Source organism: Phoxinus phoxinus (assembly GCF_949152265.1).
Source record: "Phoxinus phoxinus genome assembly, chromosome: 3".
Lineage (NCBI taxonomy): Eukaryota > Metazoa > Chordata > Actinopteri > Cypriniformes > Leuciscidae > Phoxinus > Phoxinus phoxinus.
In genome coordinates, this window is record NC_136878.1 from 13,520,099 (window position 1) to 13,544,163 (window position 24,065).

The window sequence follows — 24,065 nt, forward strand, 5'->3', positions numbered from 1 at the left end:
TTTCGCGCGTAAAAGCACAGCGGAGGTAAGAATCTGCCTCTTCTGTGGCGGACCCAGACGCCCGCTGATTGGACAAGCGGAACATCAGTCACAGCATGACCCCGCCCCCACCCTCCCATTCAACCACTGGCTCTCTAATGTAGCCCTGTGTTTACTACAGAATTAGTGCATAGCGGACGACAGTCTCCTGAACTGTGAACTACGAATCACAAAAGATAACCTGTTAGTTTTGCATAAAAGAAGAAAAATATCCCAAAACTCAACATGCCCAAGAGAAAGGTATGTAGAAAAGCCGAGCGCGGCGCACGGCTACACTTTTGCCCTTACTAATCAGTCGTGAAATTAGGAAGCCCTCGAGACAATGTTTTTTTAATAAAAATCCAGGCGACTTCTGTAGAATCAGTGGGCAGATAAAAAATCGTTGTTAATTTTGCGATTTTTTCTGCCGGACCGCGGTGTTTTAGTCGACGGTGGTGCGTTCAGCAGGAGGGTTTTAGTGGAGCAGAGCTGTGCTGAAGCTCGGCTTGATCTCATGCCCGTGGAACCGCAGCCATGCTGCCCTCTCTCTCTCTCCATCTCCAACACAGCGCGACGCGAAAACCGACGATTATAAGCGCAATCGTGGCTCAGGCGCTGTGAAATGGGGATTAAAAAATAGCTGGATAACTCTAATTCTCTGAATGGTGGCAATTTAGCGAAAAGGCGCTCGCGTTTTTAAACAATTTTAACGCATTTTCTTTGTTCGCCATGGAAGAGGAGTGTCATGACGCCTGCTTGCCGCCAGGTGTCAGCGTTGAGGCGGGATAATCGCGCCCCTCCTCCTTATTCAAATGTGTGGAGCCTGTGAAGTGAAATGCCTTCGTGAAAAATAATAAATAAAAAATCGGCTCACCATTTTGCACCGGCGTCCGGCGACTTATAAATAAACTTATTCGCAAAGCCTCTCTAATAAAAGTTATTTGAACTTGAATGGAGCTAACCACACACGTTTTTCTGCCACCCCAGCATGTTGCACACATTTACAAACATGCAGAACAGTAGAGCCCAATGTTTCTACAAGTTGCCTTTTTGGTTTTCCCGCCATTTATGTTAATAAAATTATAGATCATTTTCTAACTTATGACATTTGTTTTGTTCTTTTGCAGGGAACTGATGGAGAAGTCAAGGAGGAGGTACTGAAAGAATATTCTAAGAATATCTTAAGCAATTTTGGGTTGCAAATTTAAGTAATCACAACCATTACAAATGCATTACTTACTTTATATCTACATTTACACTTACTTATTTAGCTGGCACTTCTTGAATTACAATTACTAAATCAAATTACAAACGAGAAACACCACAAACAATTTGTCATAAGAGCCAATAATAGCCTTTATGTAGTACGGTACTTTAAACTGTGCTGAGTTTAAAGTATAAGCTCGCATGGTACACAAGAAGGTGAAATGGAGAGAAAGAACAAGATTTTTTAAATAGGCGTTACAGTAAGTATCTGTTCTCTCTTACCTGCCCTCAAATAAATAGATTTTTTTTCTTTCTCCCTTTTGTAGCCTCAGAGAAGGTCTGCTAGATTATCGGCGGTAAGTTGTTTTCTTTTTAAAGAGATTTTTAATGTTACTATTATATACTTATTTTATTTTTAAGAAGTCCTCAAATGTTTTCAGGAACTTTAAACATAGTTTCGGAAATTATTAGCACTGTCTTGCCAGACTTTTCCGTTAAGATGATCTGTAAAATTCAGGATAGGGCAGAACAACAAAGACCCTACTGTGCTCTATTTTAACTATTCATATGTTCATTGTTTAGGTATATATTTTTCTTATAAAACAAAATTAATCATATATTTTCTTTTCCCTTCAGAAACCAAACCCTCCAAAACCTGAACCCAAACCGAAAAAAACTCCCAAGGTACTTGTAGTAATTATACTTTTAGTAAACACACTTTTACTGATACTCTGTGTCACTTGTTTCCATGATTCGGTTTGTCTCATATGGATTGTTCTATAGTCATTCTTTTTTCCTGTCTTTTCCTCTCTGACAGAAGGAGAAGGAAGTGAACGATAAAAAGGAAGAGAAGAAAGCAAAGGCAAAGGCTGAGGAATCCAAGGAGGAGAATCAATCAGAAAATGGCGAGACTAAGACCAACGAGGTAAAAATAATAATAATAATATAATACACACACACACACACACATCAGTCTACCTCAAATCATACATACACTTTATTACTATCACTATTAAACAACCTTTACTTGGCTAGTCCCTTGAAAGAAAAAGAAAAAAGCTTTTTAATTCTTCCTAATAACATTTTAAAAATACTAAGTAACATTCAGGTGAAACTCAAAAAATTAGAATATCGTGCAAAAGTTAATTTATTTCAGTAATTCAACTTAAAAGGTGAAACTAATATATTATATTGACTCATTACATGCAAAGTGAGATATTTCAAGCCTTTATTTGTTATAATTTTGATGATTGTGGCTTACAGCTTATGAAAACCCCAAATTCAAAATTAGAATATTGTAAAAAGGTTTTCATAAGCTGTAAGCCATAATCATCAAAATTATAACAAATAAAGGCTTGAAATATCTCACTTTGCATGTAATGAGTCTATATAATATATTAGTTTCACCTTTTAAGTTGAATTACTGAAATAAATTAACTTTAGCATGATATTCTAATTTTTCGAGTTTCGCCTGTAGTTCAATTAATTCCCTAAAATTAATAGCCTAAACTAAAGGGAATTTTCCAAATGTCACCTCCTCTATTTGTAATGAATGATTCTGATTGGTGAAAAGGCATTCCTGCTTGATTCTCATGGGTTTGTCGCTTTTATTCCACAGGTTGAGAAAACTCCAGAAGACGAGGGAGAGCCTGAGAAGGAGGACCCGAAGACAGAGTAGCACCACGCCTGTCCATCCATCCGTCCATTCTTTCTCTTTCCCCCTTTCCTTTCTTTTATCTTCCTCTCTTTCCCAGTTTTCTCTCCCTCTCCAGCTTTCTCAACAACCTCCTCTCTGCCCATCACCACCAGAAGAATATTTTTATCAGCGAATTTGTAAATACTGGTTCAGGTTTTTAGCACAAAAAACAAAGCTGACTAAACAAGTCTTGTGTTCGGCCGCGGCTGTATCAGGTGTTTACAACACGAGAGATGTGAAAAAAGGCGGCGTCTTTCTTTCGTTTAGTTGATTTTCTGATTTGAATTATTTTTCTTTTTTTTAAGCGGATGGTCTGTAGCTTGGTTTTGGAGTGGGAGGTGGGAGGAAGCTCTCAGTCTGTATGTCCGTTAGTGCTTGTGATGTTGCTCTGGAGTCTGTAACATTTCTGTACGGGGTTTGTTTTTATTTTTATTTTAAATGTAATGGATTGTCTTTAAGAAAGAGGAATGAGTTCAACAAATGTGGAAGAAAAGAAAGAAAACAACTAAAGACTGCTTACATTCCAGGTTCAGCATTAGATGGTGACTCCTGGCGTTTTTAAGAATCATACCACCTTTGCAATTTGTTGAAACAAGGTAACTGGGCTTTGTTAGGAGGCCAGAAAAAAACCCTTCTGTTATTATAGAGGACTTTTTTGAAATTACAGGATTCAAAGAAAAAAAAACGTTTTTTGGAGTTTTTTTAACACTGAAAATTCATCTGTGAAACAGTACTTAGTGTCCCCTATAATTCTCTCGGTCTCACTCAATAAAAATCCATCATTGGAGTTTTCCTCATAATGTCTGCTGTGGTCTTTTTCTATAATCAGTTATCAAGTGTTTATAACTGGTTGATGCAATAATATAACTGTAATAGCGGATTTCACCACTGGTTCACGTTGCATTTAAATCTTGACAAATTATTCTAATCACAACAGCTGAGACAAACACTCTAAATGCAAATATGAATACTAGTTGAGCCATAACTTATGAGACAAAATAGGTTTTTACTCTTTAAGTCATTGCATGCATTGAAAAGAAAAAACAGTGCTAATGGATGAGTATTTTCTCGAGCTGAGACGTTCTTAGGATTCATTTATACACTAAAACTGTCATCCCGTACAAATGTAAGGTTCCAACAATGAAGAGAAAATCTTATTTCTATGGATTTAAAGATTTGTTTGCAACTATTTTTCATCATTGAAAGAGTAAAAGGCCTGCAGATTTTCTGGGATTATAAGGGACTTTAAGTTATTGGAAGATGAATGAAAAGACCTCTCTTAGTTTATTTGTACTTTTTCCCCTCCCCAATTTTATTGGTGTGCTTGCTTTATTTATTTATTTATTTCCACATATGAATGCCATTATACATATATATTTTGTTTATCATCTTGAATAAAAAGATTCTGCGACAAACTGGATAGAGATTAAAAAGGATTCAGTGAAAACAACAGTCACCATGTAAACAGTTTGTGGCTTTAGAAAAAAGCTTTTTATTTATTTATTTAGTGTTAGAAAATTAAGTGTCACTTAGACATTAAAACTGCACATAAATGCATTTTAGATAGCTTTGAAAGCTATGATTCCGACCCTTGCTGTGTGTCTCTAGTTGATGAATGAATGCAAGCATCCATGCATTAAGTTTGAGTCATCTGAGAGGCAACACACTGACAGCCTATAAATATTGTGCTCTGCTCTTCATAACTATGCAGAAAACATAATATCAAGACAAATAATTTGCGTATTAACATTTTAATAACTTTATTGTAATAAATCAGAGGTATTATCGACATTAAATATAATGAAGTGAAGCATGCAATAAAGAAAAAACAACATCAGGGTGAATTATTTCTACATAATCCAACAGGGTTACGTTTAGATAAAGAACTAAAATGTATGATGGATGTATTTTAACACTTATTCGATATATGCACATTACATAAATGCATTACGTAATATTTATAACCCATTCCTTACATAACATAATATATGGCACATTGATTGTGGTATGGAACATTTCAACAGATCTTATGTTTAACCCACACACGCTTGACCTGTGATCCTCAATATGATGTTAAACATGAAATGGCCTCTTTTACTGCAATACATCTATGTTTTGGTTTCAACAAATCACCCAACAGGCACCAGCACACCATGCAAAATGTCCGCCCGTGGAAATGGTGAGCTCACCTGTGCGCTCTCAGAGCGCCCCTGGCGGTGGAGCACGGTACTGCACAGGCACTTGCGTGCGGCCGCCGCGCGGGGGCGCTCAAACAAAGCAGCGCGAGCGGCGGCTGCAGGCCGAAACGCTGAGAGCAAATACAGCACAGGCCGCTCTTAGCAAGCAGAGCCTCACCAACCTCCATTCACCGCCCGGACCGGGCCATGGCGGCGGAACCGTGCTCGCAAATTGAAGCCGGTGGGCACCTTACTGGCGTTTTTTCTGCGTCTTTATCGCTAGAAAGACTTTAAGCATTGTTTTAGCATTAGCCTGTGAGGCTAAGCTAGGCTAAGCTAAAGCTAATGATTGGTGTTGTTGTGTTTCTCTCTGCAGAACTTTATTACCTGATCGCCAGATTCCTGCAGTCAGGACCATGTCAGAAATCCGCTCAGGTGAGACGGAAAATGGCTTGTTAGTGTCGGCGTGTAGCAATGATTGTGTGTTACGTTGTGTGTGTGTAACTCTGTGTGTTTTTGCAGATGCTGCTGCAGGAGATGCACGAATACGAGGTGAGTTTCATGCCTCTTCTCCCACTCTAACCCGTTATTTCTCTCAAATATCCCAACATCAGCATCTCCTCCTCATCCCAGCGCGGCTGCGTGTCTAAATCCCGCATGTGATGTGTTTTCCCCCCGCTGTGTTTGTGTGCAGATCATTCCGAAGCGCTGGAGCTGGGACGGAAAGCTGTTTAAGCGAAGCTTTGAAGACTGGGTGAGATTAAATAAACTACATACACGCACGTGAAATACAGTACTAAACTCTCACAGGTGCTGGGCTTTCTTATATTACAGTGCATCAAATTATAAAAGCACTGATGTGAGAACGTGGTGCTAGCGGCTAGAATTTGATTTTTATAATATACACGATTCTATATTATAGTGCGAGAAAGTTTTGATTTTAGGAATTTCAATTTAAAGTATTTGTTTTGAAATGAAAGGCTTTGTGCGTGCCGACCGGGGGCGTTACTGCAGCGCAGATATATCGAGAGCGGATTGGTGGGTTGCTGCGTCAACCAAACGCGGCAGCCAATCAAACCTCAGTTGCTACTTAGGAGACGAAAAAGATGGGTGGAGAAGGCGTCTGATTGGCTGAAGCTTGTGGAGGGAATTGGGTGGTCTTTCGGGAATGATATGGGATATGTTGGTGAAATAAAGCAAAATTCACGCTAGTTTATTACTATAAATATATATACTATTTCATAATCTTATATTATAATATAATTCAATCTATTATTTAATACTATAATATAGTATGACTTGTATAGTTATTTCTATGCATTTTGTAATCCTAATGCAAATAAGATTTGCTGTGTCTATCAAAGCACATTTCTTATCAATTACCTCTGTATGTTTCAGGTGTTGTTAAATCAGCACATACCTGCGGATTACCTGTTGCGTGTGTGTGAGCAGATTGGCCCACTGATAGATAAACACATTCCTCCCAGTGTTCCTGGAGTACACAGTTTACTGGGCACCGGACGACAGTCATTACTACGGACAGCAAAAAGTGAGATGTACTCAAGATCACTACATACAGTGAACAATGAGAACCTTTCTTGGTTATTCTGTACTATTAAGACTTCAGAGTAGCACACAATCACATTTTCTCCATCTAAAACAATTCAATCTTTTGTTCTTTCTCAAAGGTTCTTCTCATACAGTATGGAGTGGTTCAGCAGTAGTCGCCCTGCACAGGGGACGGCCCCCAGAACCACCTATAGACTGTGCCAAACCACCAAATATAGGTAAGTCCTGCTAACTAAATGGTGTATGGTGTTGGTGCTGGCTGTTTTTGGGTTCAGTTTTAGGATTGACTACTTGGGTTTGTGCACAAGAGTCGAATTGAAAATAGTGCTTCATGATAGCTGATTAAAGTCGGTATTAAATAATATATATTTTTTACTTTGTTTATTCAAAAAGTCCCTGTCCTAAATTATTTCTTATTTAAGAATAATTTCATTGCGACTTCAATGTTGATGTTCTGTTGTTGAATGAATTTCGCTTATTTAGTGATAGAATAATGTCCATCGGTGTAGACCAGCTTCTGTTGATTGTAACAGTTTAAATCTCTCTTCTCAGTGTCAATCATGGGTGCTCGCCAAAAAACAGGAGTGGCTCGATTTGGCCACGCTTTCCCCTCCTACACCTACCAGCACATGAAGATGCATCGGAGGATCCTGGGCCATCTCTCATCAGTGTACTGTGTGGCATTTGACCGCACTGGACGGCGCATTTTCACGGTAAAGAGGATGTGTAACACTCAAAAGTTTAGGATAGGGCATCAAATGGGCCAGTAACTGGGCCTGATTTAGCCATTAAAGTGAATTGTGTAATATTGTTGACTCCTGTCCTAGTTTAACATGCAGAGACAATTACAAGCATTTTCGATGTCGTTTTCATGTCATTGCTCAGTTTGCTGCTACTGTAAATACTAATGCAGGAAACACTGGTGTTTTGTAATATGTTCTGTGTGTGCGCTTGTAATCAAGGTTTATGCACATGTGTTTCTGTCAGGGTTCTGACGACTGTCTAGTGAAGATCTGGGCAACAGATGATGGCCGTCTGCTAGCCACTTTGCGTGGACACGCGGCAGAGATTTCAGATATGACAGTGAATTTCGAGAACACGCTCCTCGCTTCAGCCAGTTGTGACAAGATCGTCCGCGTGTGGTGTCTGCGCACCTGTGCACCTATGGCTGTATTGCAGGGGCACACAGCCTCCATCACCTCCATACAGGTGTGTGAACACAAGTTTTCTTTATAGAGGCACAAAGTCACAAAACCTTCACCATCTCTGCTCTTCTCTGGTGGGATGAGCTGCCTACCTCCACACAAACATCACACCTTTCCTTTTTTCTAGCTTGATTCCTAATCTTAATGTCTAATAAACTTGGCAGCTCAGTTTTCAGTGTTTGAGATCTGCTCGCTTCACAGTAAATGCTTTTCTACATTAACTCATCTCTGTATGCGCTGTGAGTGTAGGTCGGAACGCAACATGCACCAACCAGTACTTGTAACGAAAAGTGGTTAAAAACCAGCTAAAGATCAACTTTAAGGGCTCTCTGCAGTTTTTTTTTTTTTTTTTGTCAAAATAAAAGTTTGATGGCTTAATGTTTAGAAATTAAGACATCCAAAAATATATATTGTAATGTTAAAGTTGTACTGTAAAATAAGATTATTATTTTTTCTTAGAGCCCCAGTTATGCTTTTTACCGATTACCTATCATGCGGTGTGTAATGTGGCTATTTGTGAATGTAAAAGGTCTGCAGAGTTTCACAAGATCAACGTGCACGACATAAAGTTAATGTCTCCTAAAAGAAAGAATCGCTGAAACTGCTGAAATGAGTTGTCCATCTGTCCAATCAATAGTAGAGTAGGCTCTCAGAAAGGAGGGGTTTAAACTTTAGAGAGACAATCTTCGAACAAACTATTTTCAGACTCTTTGAGAAATGAGGTGGTATGCAATGTATATTAAAAAAGTGTAAGTGTTTTTTGACCTTGGATGAATGTAATCCTATTGTAGGAGACCTCAAAAACAGAATTAGGATATGATCCTTTAAAATAGCATAGTAGGGGCACTTTAAGTACTCTTTATTTTACAGTAACCCTCCCTCCCTCCACAGCATGGTGATTGCTTTAGTAGGTAGCATTAATTCAGATGTTTTTGGTGCTTAAAATATATTTTTCTGTCTGTCTCTGCAGTTTTCTCCATCAGCATTAGGTTCCTCTCGGTATCTGGCCACCACTGGAGCTGATGGCATGGTGTGTTTCTGGCAGTGGAACTCACTCAGCATGAAGTTTGTGTAAGTGTCATTTGTACATTTTAAATGACACATTTTGTCTGAAGCCAGTGATTCACTTTTATTATTTAGAGTAACTTTGCAATAAGCTGCGTGTTTGTGTTTGCAGTGAAAAGCCTGTGAAGTTCATGGAACGTTCTCGTCCCGGAGTTCAGATATCCTGCAGCTCCTTTAGCTCTGGTGTGTTAACCCGCTCTTACACTCCAACTCCTAAACACTCAATGATCTGATTCAAATAAACTTTTTTTTTTTTTCATGTCTCTTTATTATCATCTCATGATCAGTCAATTATAATTCTGACATTGTGTTCTTTGACCCCAGGTGGAATGTTTCTGGCCACTGGAGGCACAGATCACATGATCAGAGTTTACTACCTCGGCACAGAGACGCCTGTGAAGTTTTCTGACCTGGACTCCCACACGGTGAGAGCGAGAGACAGAGAAGGAAGCCAGTGGACAGACAAGAAAGCAATAGAGATAGTGATAGAAAGGAGAATAATAGACAGAAAAAAGCAGAACTTGTAAAAAAAATTATGAAGAATGGAAAATGAGGAACATGTTAGAAATGTGCTGATTTAAAAGTTTTTCTTAATTTTAATGCATGTTTTTTGTTTTACAGGATAAAGTTGTTGCTATTCAGTTCTGCAATAACACCGACAGGTGGGTTTGATATGTTATGGTTCCTTTCGTGCTTGTTCACTGGAATGCCGATGTACCATATATCTTTATTGATTTTTGGGTGTTTTTAAGTGTGTTTGTGTGTTGGCTGCCTCTGTATCTCCAGTCTCAGGTTTGTGAGTGGTAGTCGGGATGGTACGGCTCGGATTTGGCATTACCAACAGCAGGAATGGAAGAGTACTGTGCTGGACATGACCACCAGATTACCAGGGTCAGTGTGTGTGCGTGTGTAGTGTACATATCCATTAATTGTAAGATCAGGCAGGTTTCTCAAGCACAGTTTGGACTGAATCTAATTGTTAACATTAAATATTGTTCTTTTGGAGAAGAAAAAAAAGAAGTTGGTCCTTGAATTACATTTTTTTACATCTACGTGGACATATGTATTGTGTTCACAGGAGTGCTGTGATATCAGGCGACGATAAATCGACAAAGTTGGTGGTGACCATGGTCGCGTGGGATCGTTGCGATCGTTCCATCATCACAGCGGTTTCAAACTGCCTCCTTAAAGTCTGGAGCTCAGCAAATGGCCAATTACTACACGTGCTGTCGGTATGTGTGTGTGAGAGGCAGAATTCAGTCTGTTCCTATCTGTCCTTGTTTTGTAATTCCTTGGAGGAACTTTCTGTGACTGTACGGATCATATCGCAAATGTTTCTCTGTCCATAGGGTCATGACGATGAAGTGTTTGTTTTGGAAGCTCACCCCTTTGACTCACGAATCTTGTTATCAGCTGGTCATGATGGTAACATCTACATTTGGGACCTCAGCAAAGGCCAGAAGATCAGAAACTTTTTTAATATGGTGAGATGACATGACAAATCTGCAGTTTCAATTTAAGCTTATTTAAAAAATAGTTGGACCTGTAAATATTATAGGTATAAATAACCTTTTAAAATGTATATATTTACTATAAATATTTTTTTTAAATATATGAAAATAGAAACCAGTTATTTTAAATTGTAATACCGGTAATATTTCACAACATTGCTGTCTCTCTTTTTCTGTTAGATTGAGGGCCAGGGACATGGTGCTGTTTTTGATTGTAAATTTTCAATGGATGGGCAGCACTTTGCCTGCACAGACTCTCATGGTCATCTGCTCATCTTCGGCTTTGGGTGCAGTCAGCCTTATGAAAAGGTGTGCGTGTCTGTCTGTCCGTCTGTCTGTCTGTGTGTCTATCTGAGATGTGTGGTATTCTGAGCCTTTTGTGTAGTTAATCGAATCCACTCTTGTTCACATTCCAATGCTTCTTTCTGCTTTCAGATTCTAGACCAAATGTTCTTCCATACGGATTTCCGCCCATTGATCCGGGACTCCAATAACTTTGTTCTAGATGAGCAGACGCAGCAGGCACCACATCTTATGCCGCCGCCTTTCCTGGTGGACGTAGATGGGAACCCCCACCCACCTCGTTGCCAGCGCCTGGTGCCGGGAAGAGAAAACTGCAAAGAGGAACAGCTTGTGCCACAGCTCGGCTACATGGCTAATGGTAAATTTATCAGGTTTACATCATATGGCTACTAACAAATGACACAAAGCTTCGCTTCACGATTAATGTAAATTTTGTATAAATTTTTTATAGCCATAGTAATAATTCGTAATTATGTTTTAATTGTCTTTTTTTATTTATTATTATAGTCAGATTTGCACAACTAATTATAGCCAAGTTAATAAATAATTTCTCAAGAATTTTGAAAACATCCTGCTTTGCTCCATGTTCAATCTGTAGCTGCAGTGATTGTCATGGAATTTCAGTTGCCTATACCATTGAATTGTCCTGCTTCTTGATATCAATACCAATGCTACAGCAAAAACGCCACCTTATTATTATTATTTTTTTAATCCAATAATTAAATAAAAATGATGGCATGTACTGTACGACACAAAATACTGTGTGCTTATTGTTTTAATAGCCATAGCTGTAGCAACAATTGTCATTTTAAGCAGTCACACACAACTTTGGGCCTGTTTACACCTGGTATTAAGATGCATTTTGTTCAATCGGATCACAAGTAGACGAGGGAGACTCTTACCCGTTTTAATCCGTTTCTTTTGTCCACTTTCAACCACTTCTGTCCTGATTTCTTTGAGGGGAGGATCTATATGGGTGGGTAAATGTATGGGTTTCATAACTTTTGGTTTAATGGACAAAATGAGCTTGTACGATTTACATATGAACGCGAAAGGATACTATGGAGACAAGCTTTAGTTTCTGATCTGACAGCCCCAAGACGTGAGCATGTTAGAAATCAGGAATGATGAAATAAGGAACATTGTGCTTGGTATGTAACATTGGTATGTTTTTCATCTTCAAACCAAACTTGGGTCTTCCGCTGACAAAGTTTAAATCCTATCTGGCTAGCGCGCTTCCCATAATGTTTAAGCATTAGGTCAGTAGGCGGTCTTTTTGTGGCTCGACCACATGAGCGCATCTACATTACAAAGCAATCTGGTCTAATGCGTTTTCGACTACCCCTGGAAGTTGTTGAAAGTGTACAAGCTCGAAAGTGGACAAGACCCCGTTTACGCCTGTATTTAGCATCATCCGCTTGTGATCAGATCGACGAAAACTCTTCTTAATAACAGGTGTAAACAGGGCCTTTGGCTCAAATTTATTTCCTATGGAAAGCTATGAAGATGAGAACCCCATTAGTGTTAAATTTAGATGAAAACCTGTTCTTACTGTCATGTCAGTGCTTTTATTCTAGTCTAGTGTTTGGTCTAAATTAGCTTGTTGAGAGTATTTTAATGGTTTTAGGTGATGGCGAAGTGGTTGAGCAGGTGATTGGCCAGCAGACTGCAGAGGATTCTCTGGAAGAAAGCCCATTGGATGACCTGATTAGACAGCTCCAGCACCAGCAAGATGAGCATCGCAATCCTGCAGGTGAGAACAAGCCACAGTTAACGCGTCGAAATGTTTTACAGCATTTTCAGTGGTTTGCTGGATAATTTTCTCATGGTAAAATTATTACACATTAAAGGGGGAAACCTGCACAGAATGTAATTGCTATACTATATGATTTGGAACTTTTTTTTTATATTAAAATGTATTTAGCATTTTAAGACTGGCACCTGTTGGCTTAAAGGTCATTTATGTGAAAGCTGTTAGTGTAGAGGTTGTGACATTTAAAGCTGTTGGATCAGTAGGTGCTGAAGTGGCAGGTGGTCCTCTATCACCCCCCAACGTCGGGCTGCGGCGTAGCGGACAAGTTGAGGGTGTACGGCAGATGCACAACAATGCCCCCCGCAGTCAGATGGCCACTGAGAGAGACCTCTTGGCATGGAGCCGGCGCGTAGTGGTTAATGAAGTCAATTCTGGCGTTTTCAGGTACAAATATGACAATTAAACAGTTTGCGAATCTGAGATGTGAATAGTGTGGTCAAACTGAATTAACAACTGGTAGTGCAATATTGTATGTATACAGTATGTATAACATAATGATGTTACATCCAGAATTTATTATTTAAAGTGTAGACGCAAATACAACAAAGAGAAAAATAGATTGAATAAAGGATGCAACATATTGAATGGATTCGTTTTGTGCCGGCTGTGCAACTCTGTTTCTGCCTCATTTTTGCAGATTACATATTTTTCTTAAGAGCAAGCCAATAGTCAAAGAAGCAAAAAAAAAAAACTAAAACTGGCAGCTACTAAAAACAATTGACCCCCCCACCCCCATTGTTTGTCTGCAACATAGGATAAAAGAATATTTAAAAAAATAATAATTCTACGCAATACAATTGATTTGAAAAATGTATATGGAGTTATTAGATTTGAGTACTGTACATTCTTGTGAACAGCTTTGTGAGCTCAAACCCTGATGTGATGTGTTTGTTTAGAGTGATGGAGGACAGTAGGTTTGCTAAAGGAGAGTGGGAACGGTTTTTCTACAACATTGAGAAGAAGAGAAAATCTGCACCCACAACAGGAGTGAGTTTAATACACATATGCTGCACACTAACAAAGATGTCAGATGTTGTTCATTACTACTGTTTGTTACTGTTGTTTCTTTTTTAAATACATTGATCTTGCCATGAAATTAGCCATAGATGCTGGTATGGCAATAAAAACAAACAAACATAGTCACTTTTTACTGTGCCAGTCTAGAGTAAAAACCTCACTTTCTCCCCATCTATCTGTAGAGTGAGCCAGTGGGTAACAGCGCTCGCATGTTACGAAGGCCTCAGCGCAAGGCTCAGCAGAGGAGACACACATATCAGACCCGCTCGACTCGAGATAGGAGACGCAGCTCAAGCGTGCTCTCGTACACCCGTAACGAGGAAAGTGAGAGAGAGTCCGAGAGTGAAGCAGAGGTAAGACAGCCGTTTGTGTTTGGCCTCAAACTCTGCTCATCTTTTATAGGCCATCAAGATGTACGTTTACCGGTATTTATTTTTTACATTTCTTTCAGCGCTAGTTTTGAAATGCTTTATTAAATATGCATCATTTCTGTTTGTGTGCACCTAGCAGGAAGAGGACCAGAATGAGAACAGTGATGGGTCATCTGATGGTGTAGCTCAGTGGGAGAATGACAGTAGCTCCAGGTTCAGTCTCTAATTAGTCACATATATTTCACAACATAAAACAATATCAATAATGCAAATGAAGCCTTGTGAAGTTGTTCTAGAACTGGCTTAGGTTTCAATTTTTTTTTAACTGTATATGGAATTAAACAAAGTCTAACAACATGAATTTTATTTAAGGATTCACAATATATTGGCAGATATTAGAGATTTTATTTATTGGTATCATTCTTTCTAGGGCTACTTAACCCCAAAAATGAAAATTGTCATCAATTACTCACCTTCATGTCGTTGCAAACCCGTAACTTTCGTTCATCTTCAAAACACAATTGGAGATATTTTTACTAAAATCTGAGCGATTTCTGTCTCTATCAGTTCATATGTGAATCAAAGCCTCAATTCAATCTGTTCATCATCGAGTCTCTTCAGAAAATTTGGACTAAACCGCTCAATTTATATGGATTAGATCGCTCAGATTTGATTAAACCTCTTTATTTGTGTTTTGAAGATGAACGAAAGTCTTAGGGTTTGACTTAATTTTTGGGTGGACTAACCTTTTAACTTATGGTAAGTTTTCTTAAAAACACACACATTTTTTTTTAAACTAAATATCGTTTTTAGCAATTCTCAAATTGAACATTCATTTGGCAAAATAGTAAAATTACTATAAAAGAAGTACTGTTGTATATTTATTAATAATTTTTTTTGTTCTTAGTAGTCTTTCAGAATGAGTTGATTTAGTGTTTAACTTAAAAGTCTGTGAAGTTAATGACAATTAGCTGCTTGATCATGGTGTGCATCTTTTGATTTTGCTGTTTATTTTGCTCTTTCCTGTTTAAATGTGTTTTACAGTGACTCTTCCAGTGAGTATTCTGATTGGACAGCAGATGCGGGAATCAACCTCCAGCCCCCCAAACGAACAACCAGAAGGCCGGCCCGTGTCGCCGTGAGCAGTAGCTCTGAGGATGAGGAAGGGACAGGGCAGGGAGAAGGGGAGGCTGAGAGAACAAGTAGACGGACTGAAAAGAAAAAGAAACTGAAAAAAATTAAACAGCGGGTGAGCCTTCATTCATTCATCCATTCATCATTCATTCATCCATATTTTTTCTATTACAATAATGTGTGTGTGTGTGTGTGTGTGTGTGTTTAGTCTGTGCCTGCTGGAGAATTAGACGAATGGTTGCCCCCTTCTTGGATCATGGAAACAATTCCAAGACGATCACCTTTCGTACCTCAAATGGGAGATGAGGTGAGTTCCTTTAAATATAGACATGCTCACTAAATGACCAGAAATAAGTACAGGGATTTGCATTATGCATGCATATTTCTGCAGTCATTTCTCTCTCTGTCTCTCTGTAGTTGATATATTTCCGTCAGGGTCATCAAGCATATGTCCGAGCCGTGTGTCGTGCCAAAACCTACAGCATGAATCCTCAGAAACAGCCCTGGAACCGCTTGGATCTCAGGGTAAGAAGTTCATTTCCTGTCTCATGATCATTCTCACTTGTTATTAGGCATAATCTGGTCTGCATCATACGTGGTTGACGCATTCTGCAGGCAGACCAACAGGAAAATGCATGTTGTTTGTTTGTTCTCTTAGGATCAGGAGTCTGTAAAAGTAGTGGGTATTAAATATGAAGTCGGGCCGCCAACTCTGTGCTGCCTCAAACTGGCCTTCCTGGACCCCACCTCAGGGAAAATGACCAACGAATCCTTCAGCTTGAAGTATGCATGCTTATATTTGCAAAAACACATTCCGGCACATTTTGTTAGATTTTTATTTATTTATGAATTATCTTTGACAATACACTTGCCGGTTTACTGGGATTGTAACATTATTGGTATTGGAATAGCACAATACAATAGTGATTAATAAATTTAATATGGATGTTAGGATAGGATTCTTCATGAAAATGAGATTGTAAATGATGGCTGTCTCTATCTCTCTCTTTAGGTATCATGATATGCCTGATGTCATTGACTTTCTGGTGCTACAACAGATTTATAATGAAGCCAAAGCACGAAACTGGCAACCTGGTGTGTTTGTGTTTTAAATTGTGGTGCATGCTAGGATTAGGATATGAACTAACCTCTACCCCCAAAGTATTGAACTTCAGTTTGTTTGCGCTGAGGCTATAAATGATGCCTCAAATCATGTGGTTTGTTGAAGAGAGGTGCGCTATTACTTTTCGTGATTGAGCTTTCAATTTGCACTTCTTTTTTCCAATGTCCGCACACACTACGTTTCAGATCGCCAGTGACAGACTTATGCGTGCTGTTATTATTAGATTATTATATTTTGCAGCAGCCCATGATCCATTTCTATATCCTGACTTTATGTAGATTGCAGACCTTTAACCCGAGCCATACAAGAATATCATTGAGACTTGTGGGTGGGCTTTTTTTATTTGAGCCAGTAAACGACGACCCAGAACATGCTCTTAACTACATAGAAACATGTGATAAAATGTGAAGAATACCTTAGTGACTGCATAGCATAGGTTATTATTCCATTCCTGTTGTTGTGGTAAAGACAAATGTGTGTAGGTTTCTCATATGTGATGTTATGATGATCATAAATAAACATGTAAGTTGCAAATAACAGCTATGTATATGTGTGTGCAGGTCACCGTTTCAGGAGCATCATTGATGATGCCTGGTGGTTTGGTTCTGTGGAGTGTCAGGAGCCATTTCAGTCTGAATATCCAGACAGCCTGTTTCAGTGCTACATTGTCAGGTACATGGGTTTGAGACCTGCTTTACCAGAGTATGAAGTTGAGCCTTTTACTGATTATTGCTGTAAGTATCAATAATTGGTGTGTTATTTTGCAGGTGGGATAATGGAGAGAGAGAGAAGATGAGTCCGTGGGATATAGAGCCCATACCTGAAGAAGGTACTGACACACTTTACTTCATCCATGAGCTCTGACAGTAAATCAGCATCACATTCTGGCATGTCTAATGGTGTGATTGACTGTCCACAGCTCAAGTCCCAGAGGATACTGGGGACAGTGTCCCGGTCACAGAGGACGAGCTTCAGTCCCTACTCTACAGCCCACGGGAGGGAGAGTGGGGTCTGCACACACGAGATGAGGAGTGCGAGAGAGTAATCGCGGCCATAGATGAGCTGCTAACTCTTGGTACTACAAGTGCACACAAACCACCCAAAGCTACTATCAGTATTCATTAAAAGCTTTGATAAAAAATACAGTAATTTTGTGAAATATTGTTGCAATTTAAAATATCTATTCATAATATAGCGTGTTCCTTGCTTAATTATATTCTCGTGTGTTTTACAGATGTGGCAAAGGCGTTCTCCTGCCCTGTAGATTTGAGGGAATATCCTCTGTACTGCACTGTTGTGGCCTATCTCACTGACCTCAGCACCATCAGAACAAGATTAGTGCATCGTTTCTACAGGTATACTCAGTCCTTTAGCTCACTGACCACAGCATCATCAGACAATAATGAATGCCCTCCAGGTACACACACAGACAACTGCTAGAGTTCTCACGCCTCTGTTTGTATGTGTAGGCGAATCTCAGCACTCATGTGGGAAGTGCGTTACATCGAACACAATGCTCGAACATTTAACGAACCACAGAGCCCCATTGTGACAGCAGCGAAAACGGTCAGCGACGTCCTGCTGCGTTTCATCAGGTCAGAGAAAACACGATCACTTACACATTTTTACATTACGATCCCTCTGGGTCACCTGCGGGGCTCAGTGACCATGCTGAGCTTTTTCATTTTTATTGTACATAGGGATCAATATTGTACAGATATTTTGGATCTGCACAATAAGATGAAGACCGAATTCAGCAGTGCGGATGAGGAAGAGGTGAGCTTGGGAGTCTGCGTGTGTGAATTATGTGTGTACTGTGTACAGAGCTCAAAAATAAGAATGTCTTTGGGAAAGCTGCGGCCTGGTGTATATATTTTAGTGTGAAGAAGATGAACTCTTCAGCGTCTTTGTTTGTTCTGTAGGAGACTGTGGATGTGGACTCGGACACTCCCGGCACCTCCACTGGTCAAAGGGTGAGACAATTCAATCACAATGTTCAATTAAGCTTAGTGATCTACTTATTATGAAAGCGTTATAGTACCAGGTGTGTTGTCTTTAACCCCTCCCACCATTTACAGAGGTCCAGTAATGTGCCTCAGAAGCGTGGCGTGGTCCTAGATATAAACGCATGGCACAGACAATGCAAAGATCTTGTGAGGAGAATGATGGCAAGCCCAGATTCAGAGCCGTTCCGCCAGCCTGTTGACCTCTTCATCTACCCGGTAGCTCATTCTTCCCTCTACGTTCTATCATTCCTTTCCTTCCTGTACTTTTCATCTTATACCTTTAACGTGATGTCTGTCACTTCTTGTATTCCATGTTGGAAATCTTTCAGATCTAATCTTTTTCTCTCTGTATCAGGATTACCGGGATATTATAGATACTCCTATGGATTTGGGCACTGTCTCTGAGACCCTAATGGGTGGGAACTACGAGAATCCCATAGAGTTTGCCAAAGATGTGCGGCTTATCTTCAGTAATTCAAAAGCCTACACGCCCAACAAGAAGTCTAGAGTAAGACCAGCACCCTTTTCCCAGATCTCCCGCAATCACACTCATCACTTTTATAATCAAGCAATATGCGTTGTTAGGACGTTGTTTAGCTGTTTTAAATTCACTGTAAACCACAGCTTTATGGGGCGTATTGCTTTTATAAAACAGTCCATAAAAATATATTCTTTAATATTTAGGCAGCAGTGGTGCAGTAATACTGATCTAATGAGGTCACAGGTGTATGGTTGTGGAGTATTTTACAATGGCTTCAAACGCGGCTCAACCAATCAGAATCAATGCCTGGAACTGTCAGTTTTATAAACAGACTTTACAATGAATTAAATAATGAGATATATTTATTTTCTTACTACATGTACACTACCGTTCAAATGTTTGGTCAGAGCCTATTGTTTAAAAAAATAACAAATAATTCAGATTCAGATCACAAAAATATCAAGCTGTACTGTTTACAACATTGTTAATAATATGAAATGTTACTTGAGCATCAAATCAGCATATCAGAATCATTTCTGAATGATCATGTGACACTGAAGACTGGCGTAATGATGCTGAAAATTCAGCTTTGCCATCACAGGAATAAATTACATTTTAAAAGATTACAAAAATAATTGCTTTAAATTGTGATATTTCACATTCTAACTGTTTTATTTTAATTGCATGCAGCCTTGGTGAGCATAAGGGACTTATTTCAGAAACATAAAAACTACTTCTATACTCTTCAAAATTTGGGGTCGTTAATAGTAGTGTCTATGGTTGATAGATTTTTTTTCTAATATTGTTGTGCTATTAAAGATGCCTTTTATATAGTAACTAAAACAGTATATTGCATTCATGCATAAAGTATGTGTTAGTCCTTTTGACAGTTGATCCACAGTTTGACTCTGATATTGCTTTTTGTTTAGATCTACAGTATGACTCTGAGTCTGTCGGCGTTCTTTGAGAATCAAATCATTCCCATAATCTCAGACTACAAATCTGCTGTTCAGAATCAGCGTAGGAGTCAACAGAGACTCAGTTGCAGCAAGAGATTGCAGAGTTCCCTTCCCAACAGGTAAAGCATGTACACTCAATGTCAAATCATGGTACAGAGTCCACACAGATTTTTCTTTTTTCTTCTTCTTTTTTTTGGACCCGTTTTAAACTTTTGTGTGTTTCGGCAGCCCCAAAGGAAAACAGAAATCTGGAAAGAAAACCTCCCAGCCGATTCCAAAGTCCCGCTCAAGGAAATCCTCTCAAGGTGTGTAAGAGTCTTAGAGATGTTGTACCAGTAGGAACTTGGGTTGTCTTTGAACCCTGACTTTCCAAATTGGGGTTGTCTCAAATCAACAATAATCGTAGAATAGAAATGTTAATGATCATAGTGAATTTAGTTTGTTTGCAATTTGTGAACTGTTGATGAAGAACCTGGATAAAGCTTGATTAAATGCTATTTTTAACCAGTTTTTGAGGTGACAGGTTTGTGAAAGCTAATACATTTCCCATTTTCTGTGGGTGAATATTTTTTAGTTTAAATTTTTATATATATATAATTTATATATATAAACTGACTGTAGGTTTAGTAGTAGTCAGCTAGTGAGACGCCACCTTAAGTCACAGCTGGGGGTTTTCATGGTAGAGTCAAAGTGTTTGCTTCTTTCACCAGATTTGAGTGTTGCACAAGCTGATGAAGACAGTCAGCCTTCCTCTTCATCCTCATCCTCTTCCTCCTCGTCTTCCTCGTCCTTTTCATCAGAGCATGCAGGAGCCGACCGAGTTACACGCAGCCGAGGTACACCAAGCAAAACATCAGGTAAACAAACAAACATGCTCTTCCACTCAAAAGTTTGCAGTCAATAAGATTTTCTTTTTTTTAAAGAAATGAATACTTTTATTATTCAGCAAAAATGTATTATGTTGATTAAAAGTGACAGTTAAGAAATTTCTCGTTACAACAATTTCCATTAAAAAAATTTGCTGTTCTCTTGAACATCAAAGAATCCTGAAAAACTGCATCTGTTTCAGCAAATCAGCATATTAGAATGATTTCTGAAGGGTCATGTGACACTGAAAACGGTAATGATGCTGAAAATTCAGCTTTTCATAATGAATATATTACATTTTAAAACAAATTAGAATAGAAAACAAAATATTATTGTTTTTACCGCATTTTTTATCAATAAATGCAGCGTTGGTGAGCATAATGTGTATAATGTATATTCCAAAGAATTTTTTTACCTCCAAGCTGACTGATATTGTGTCCTAGGTGGCAATGACTGCCTGCCAAATGAAGGTCGAAGTTCACGTAGGAGAGGAAAAGCATTAGCAGAAGAGGGAGAAGTCTCTGAATGTGAGAGTACCAGCTCGTCGTCATCCTCAACATCCGCATCGTCCTCCTCCAAAACCTCGTCGTCTTCGTCCGAGAGCGACGACAGCGGGACTGAGGTGGGCGGCTTTGCAGACGGCGGCGATCATGACTACAGCAAAGCCCCGCAACAAAAACAGAAAGGCAAAGAGGCAGCAGCCACTGTCGATAACGCAAAGCGAAAGCGCAAAGGAGAAGAGCAGACAACCGAACCTGAGAAACGAGCGCGGCTGGTGGACGAAAAAGTAGAGGAGGAGGAGCCTGAGGAAGAGGAAGAACCAGATGAAGAGGAGGAACCTGAGGAGGAAGAAGAGGAGCTGGATGAGGAAGAGGAGGAGTCTGAGGATGAAGACCTCATTTCAACAAAAACTGGAAGTCAGAGGTCAAATCAAAGGACTCAAAAGTCAGGGCGGGTTAATACTCGTAACCAGGGACGAAGGACTGTTCTATACAACGATGACTCTGAAGAGGAGGGGCTGACGACAGACCCTCTGAATCTGGGAATGTCACGTTCTGGAAGGGTCCGTCGCATGACTGAACGTGCGAGGGTTAGTCATCTTATGGGATGGACACATTGACATTTTTATGATCCTCACACGGACTCACTACAGCGATACTGCAGGGATTTTGTTTTTAGTACTGTCTTTTTGTGACTTGTTTTTTTTTTTTTTTACTATTGTTGTCTCCGAGACTTGATGTTCATGACTCTTCCTGGACTGTGGTGCTTTTTCTTCTCTGGTTTTCACAGAAACTACCTTGCCATCAACTAATCCGCCACCTCTGCCTTATTCTAGTCCGGAGTGGTCCTTCCTTCCTCTCTTCCTCCCTCCTGAATGACTTTGATTCCCATCATGGTTCTTTTGGTTTCCATTCTCCAGTCATAAAGATGGTGCTGCTCTCCTCACTTTCTCCATCTTGCGTTCTTTTCATACTTTTTTTCTTTTCTTTTTTTACACAGGGGGTCATTGAGAACACTTATGTTTACCATATAATTCAGCTGACTTGACTTTACTATTGAATCAGGTAATGCATTTACCTCTGTTCAACAATATAATAAAATTTTGTCATGTGATTTAGTGCAGGTGGAACCTCTGAGATGCATTAACTACTTCCAGATCACTTGTGTTACTCCTCGTCCATTAAAGTACAGACACGAGGAGGATTATGTGAAACGTAGGAGAAAATGCACTTCTCCTCTTGTTCAAATACACAAAAACACTTCAGACTGTTTTTACAGAATATATTTATATTTTTCCACTCTTGTATGATACACTCTGATTCATTTTTATCTTGCAGTAAGGAGAATATTAGTATTGATGATGTTTGCACATTTTATGTCAAGTATATGTGGCAGCTGATTGGTTGAAATGAGGTGATGTCTGAATCCTGGACTCTGGTTGAAAAATAATGTAAATTGAAGCCGGTGCCCTCAAGCTATCTGAAGAGCATCAGAATGGTTATTTTTTCATCTTTTTTCTTCTGTACCATTATCATGGAAAACTGAGAAGACTGTTATGTTTTGGACAAGGGAGACGGCAAGAACAAATGTCTGAAAATGATCTAGTGCTCTTTTAATCCATGTTAATGTGTTTTTCATTGGTGTATTTTCAGGATGGTGAATACAAAGCATAAATTGAAGAGATCATGAGTTAAATTGAGTTTGGTTTGGGGTGTTCAAAGGGTGTATACAAACATGTGATTAACACACTGGTACATATCTCTTCCTCTCTGATTTGCCCTTCTCTTACCTTTTTCTGTTTATCCCTCTTTTCTCACTTTAGTTTTTCCTGTCTCTATTGCACTGTAATGGAAAACACTCTCTCCATCCAGTCCCTAATCTGCTTTTCCTGCACCTGTTTGACAGACTTTTCCCAGCCAATCAGGATACAGCATTAACCTCCTCAGGCTCTGTGCTTAGAAAAGAGTTGACCAGACTGAGTTTACTTTGTCTATTGTTTTCCTTTCCATCTCTGATGGCCTGTTTTTTATTTTATTTTATTTTTTTGTTTTTTTGGGTAAATGTGTGTGTGTCAGGGATATGTTGTCATTGGGTGACAAAGGCTGGATTTGTTCAGTGACACTGATGGTTGTGATGTTAGATGTCATAAGCTTATGTCTGTTTATTTGTTTTCTATGCTTTTTTTATAATAAAGGTGTAAAACTGTGATTAGGCTCTTCTGTCTGATCTATATAGTGTGGGTCTCTCTCTAATATAAATATATATATATATACACAGTCAAAGCAAAAATTATTCAGACACTAGACTAGATATAATTTGTGTGTGTGTGTGTGAACTCACCTGGATGCGTCTGAGAAAATCAAAATATGCACCTCAGCTCTCAGAACTACATGGAGTAAACAAAAACAAAGTAAGTGTGTTTAAGCATCTGCCTTTTGATGGTGAGAAATACAGACTATACAAAAACAAAGCAAGTGGATTTGAACACTTGCATGCAAGCCTGCTGGTCATTTGATGGTGAGAAGAGCAGCAAGCAACATGAGAAAGGGCTTGACTTGTAGTGAAGTTCTAGAGATGATTCTGCAACCTGACCCCTCCAGCAATTTTGTTTACTCCATGTAGTTCTGAGAGCTGAGGTGCATATTCTGATTTTCTCAGACGCATCAAGGTGAGTTCACACACACACACACACACACACACTTTATTATGCTATTATACTCCATATAACTCCATGTAAAAGCCAGAAACTAAGCTTTTTTTTTTTTTGCACAGGCCTATCTAAAGGGTTAATGGTGCCATCTGGTTATCAACAGTAAAAATTACAAATTTTACCTCTTCCCAACAGGGAAAACCACCAACAATCAAAAATGCATGAATGAGGGAGAAAAAGTTCAAATCTGATGCTGCACAAAAACTATCAATGCATCAAAACCAATGTTGTTTCTAATCTTTGACATGTCCAAGACTTTGACAATCTTTGACATGTCCAAGACTGTGATAAAAGGTAAAAAAAAATCCAGTCCACAATCACATTTTATATTGA

At 39.1% G+C, this 24,065-nt stretch overlaps 2 protein-coding genes across 8 annotated transcripts; both read left to right on the forward strand.

The window, feature by feature from the left end:
• The first annotated feature begins 21 nt into the window (after nucleotides 1-21).
• hmgn7 (high mobility group nucleosomal binding domain 7) lies at nucleotides 22-4,736 on the forward strand. Its single transcript, XM_079606893.1, has 6 exons — nucleotides 22-279; nucleotides 1,146-1,172; nucleotides 1,551-1,580; nucleotides 1,861-1,908; nucleotides 2,042-2,149; nucleotides 2,843-4,736. The coding sequence occupies exons 1-6, from the start codon at nucleotides 265-267 to the stop codon at nucleotides 2,900-2,902; spliced, it is 288 nt and encodes a 95-aa protein (XP_079463019.1). The 5' UTR covers nucleotides 22-264; the 3' UTR covers nucleotides 2,903-4,736.
• A 51-nt stretch (nucleotides 4,737-4,787) lies between these two features.
• On the forward strand, nucleotides 4,788-23,229 carry brwd3 (bromodomain and WD repeat domain containing 3). 7 transcript variants are annotated; one of them, XM_079606826.1, is made up of 41 exons: nucleotides 4,788-5,338; nucleotides 5,474-5,532; nucleotides 5,620-5,649; nucleotides 5,792-5,851; nucleotides 6,496-6,646; nucleotides 6,786-6,884; nucleotides 7,219-7,379; nucleotides 7,654-7,875; nucleotides 8,842-8,942; nucleotides 9,049-9,119; nucleotides 9,261-9,361; nucleotides 9,558-9,598; nucleotides 9,723-9,827; nucleotides 10,015-10,168; nucleotides 10,286-10,420; nucleotides 10,628-10,756; nucleotides 10,883-11,108; nucleotides 12,378-12,503; nucleotides 12,764-12,947; nucleotides 13,460-13,550; nucleotides 13,763-13,933; nucleotides 14,091-14,164; nucleotides 14,996-15,200; nucleotides 15,294-15,392; nucleotides 15,503-15,610; nucleotides 15,744-15,868; nucleotides 16,098-16,180; nucleotides 16,769-16,880; nucleotides 16,976-17,037; nucleotides 17,128-17,283; nucleotides 17,443-17,563; nucleotides 17,678-17,803; nucleotides 17,909-17,984; nucleotides 18,131-18,181; nucleotides 18,287-18,430; nucleotides 18,570-18,722; nucleotides 19,625-19,773; nucleotides 19,883-19,959; nucleotides 20,365-20,511; nucleotides 20,724-20,774; nucleotides 20,965-23,229. In XM_079606826.1, the coding sequence occupies exons 1-41, from the start codon at nucleotides 5,305-5,307 to the stop codon at nucleotides 21,639-21,641; spliced, it is 5,247 nt and encodes a 1,748-aa protein (XP_079462952.1). In that variant the 5' UTR covers nucleotides 4,788-5,304; the 3' UTR covers nucleotides 21,642-23,229. The 7 variants fall into 7 exon arrangements, with proteins under 7 accessions (XP_079462952.1, XP_079462953.1, XP_079462950.1 ...); XM_079606827.1 differs by having other exon boundaries at nucleotides 12,767-12,947; XM_079606824.1 differs by having other exon boundaries at nucleotides 4,789-5,338; nucleotides 14,088-14,164.
• Nucleotides 23,230-24,065: the final 836 nt, after the last annotated feature.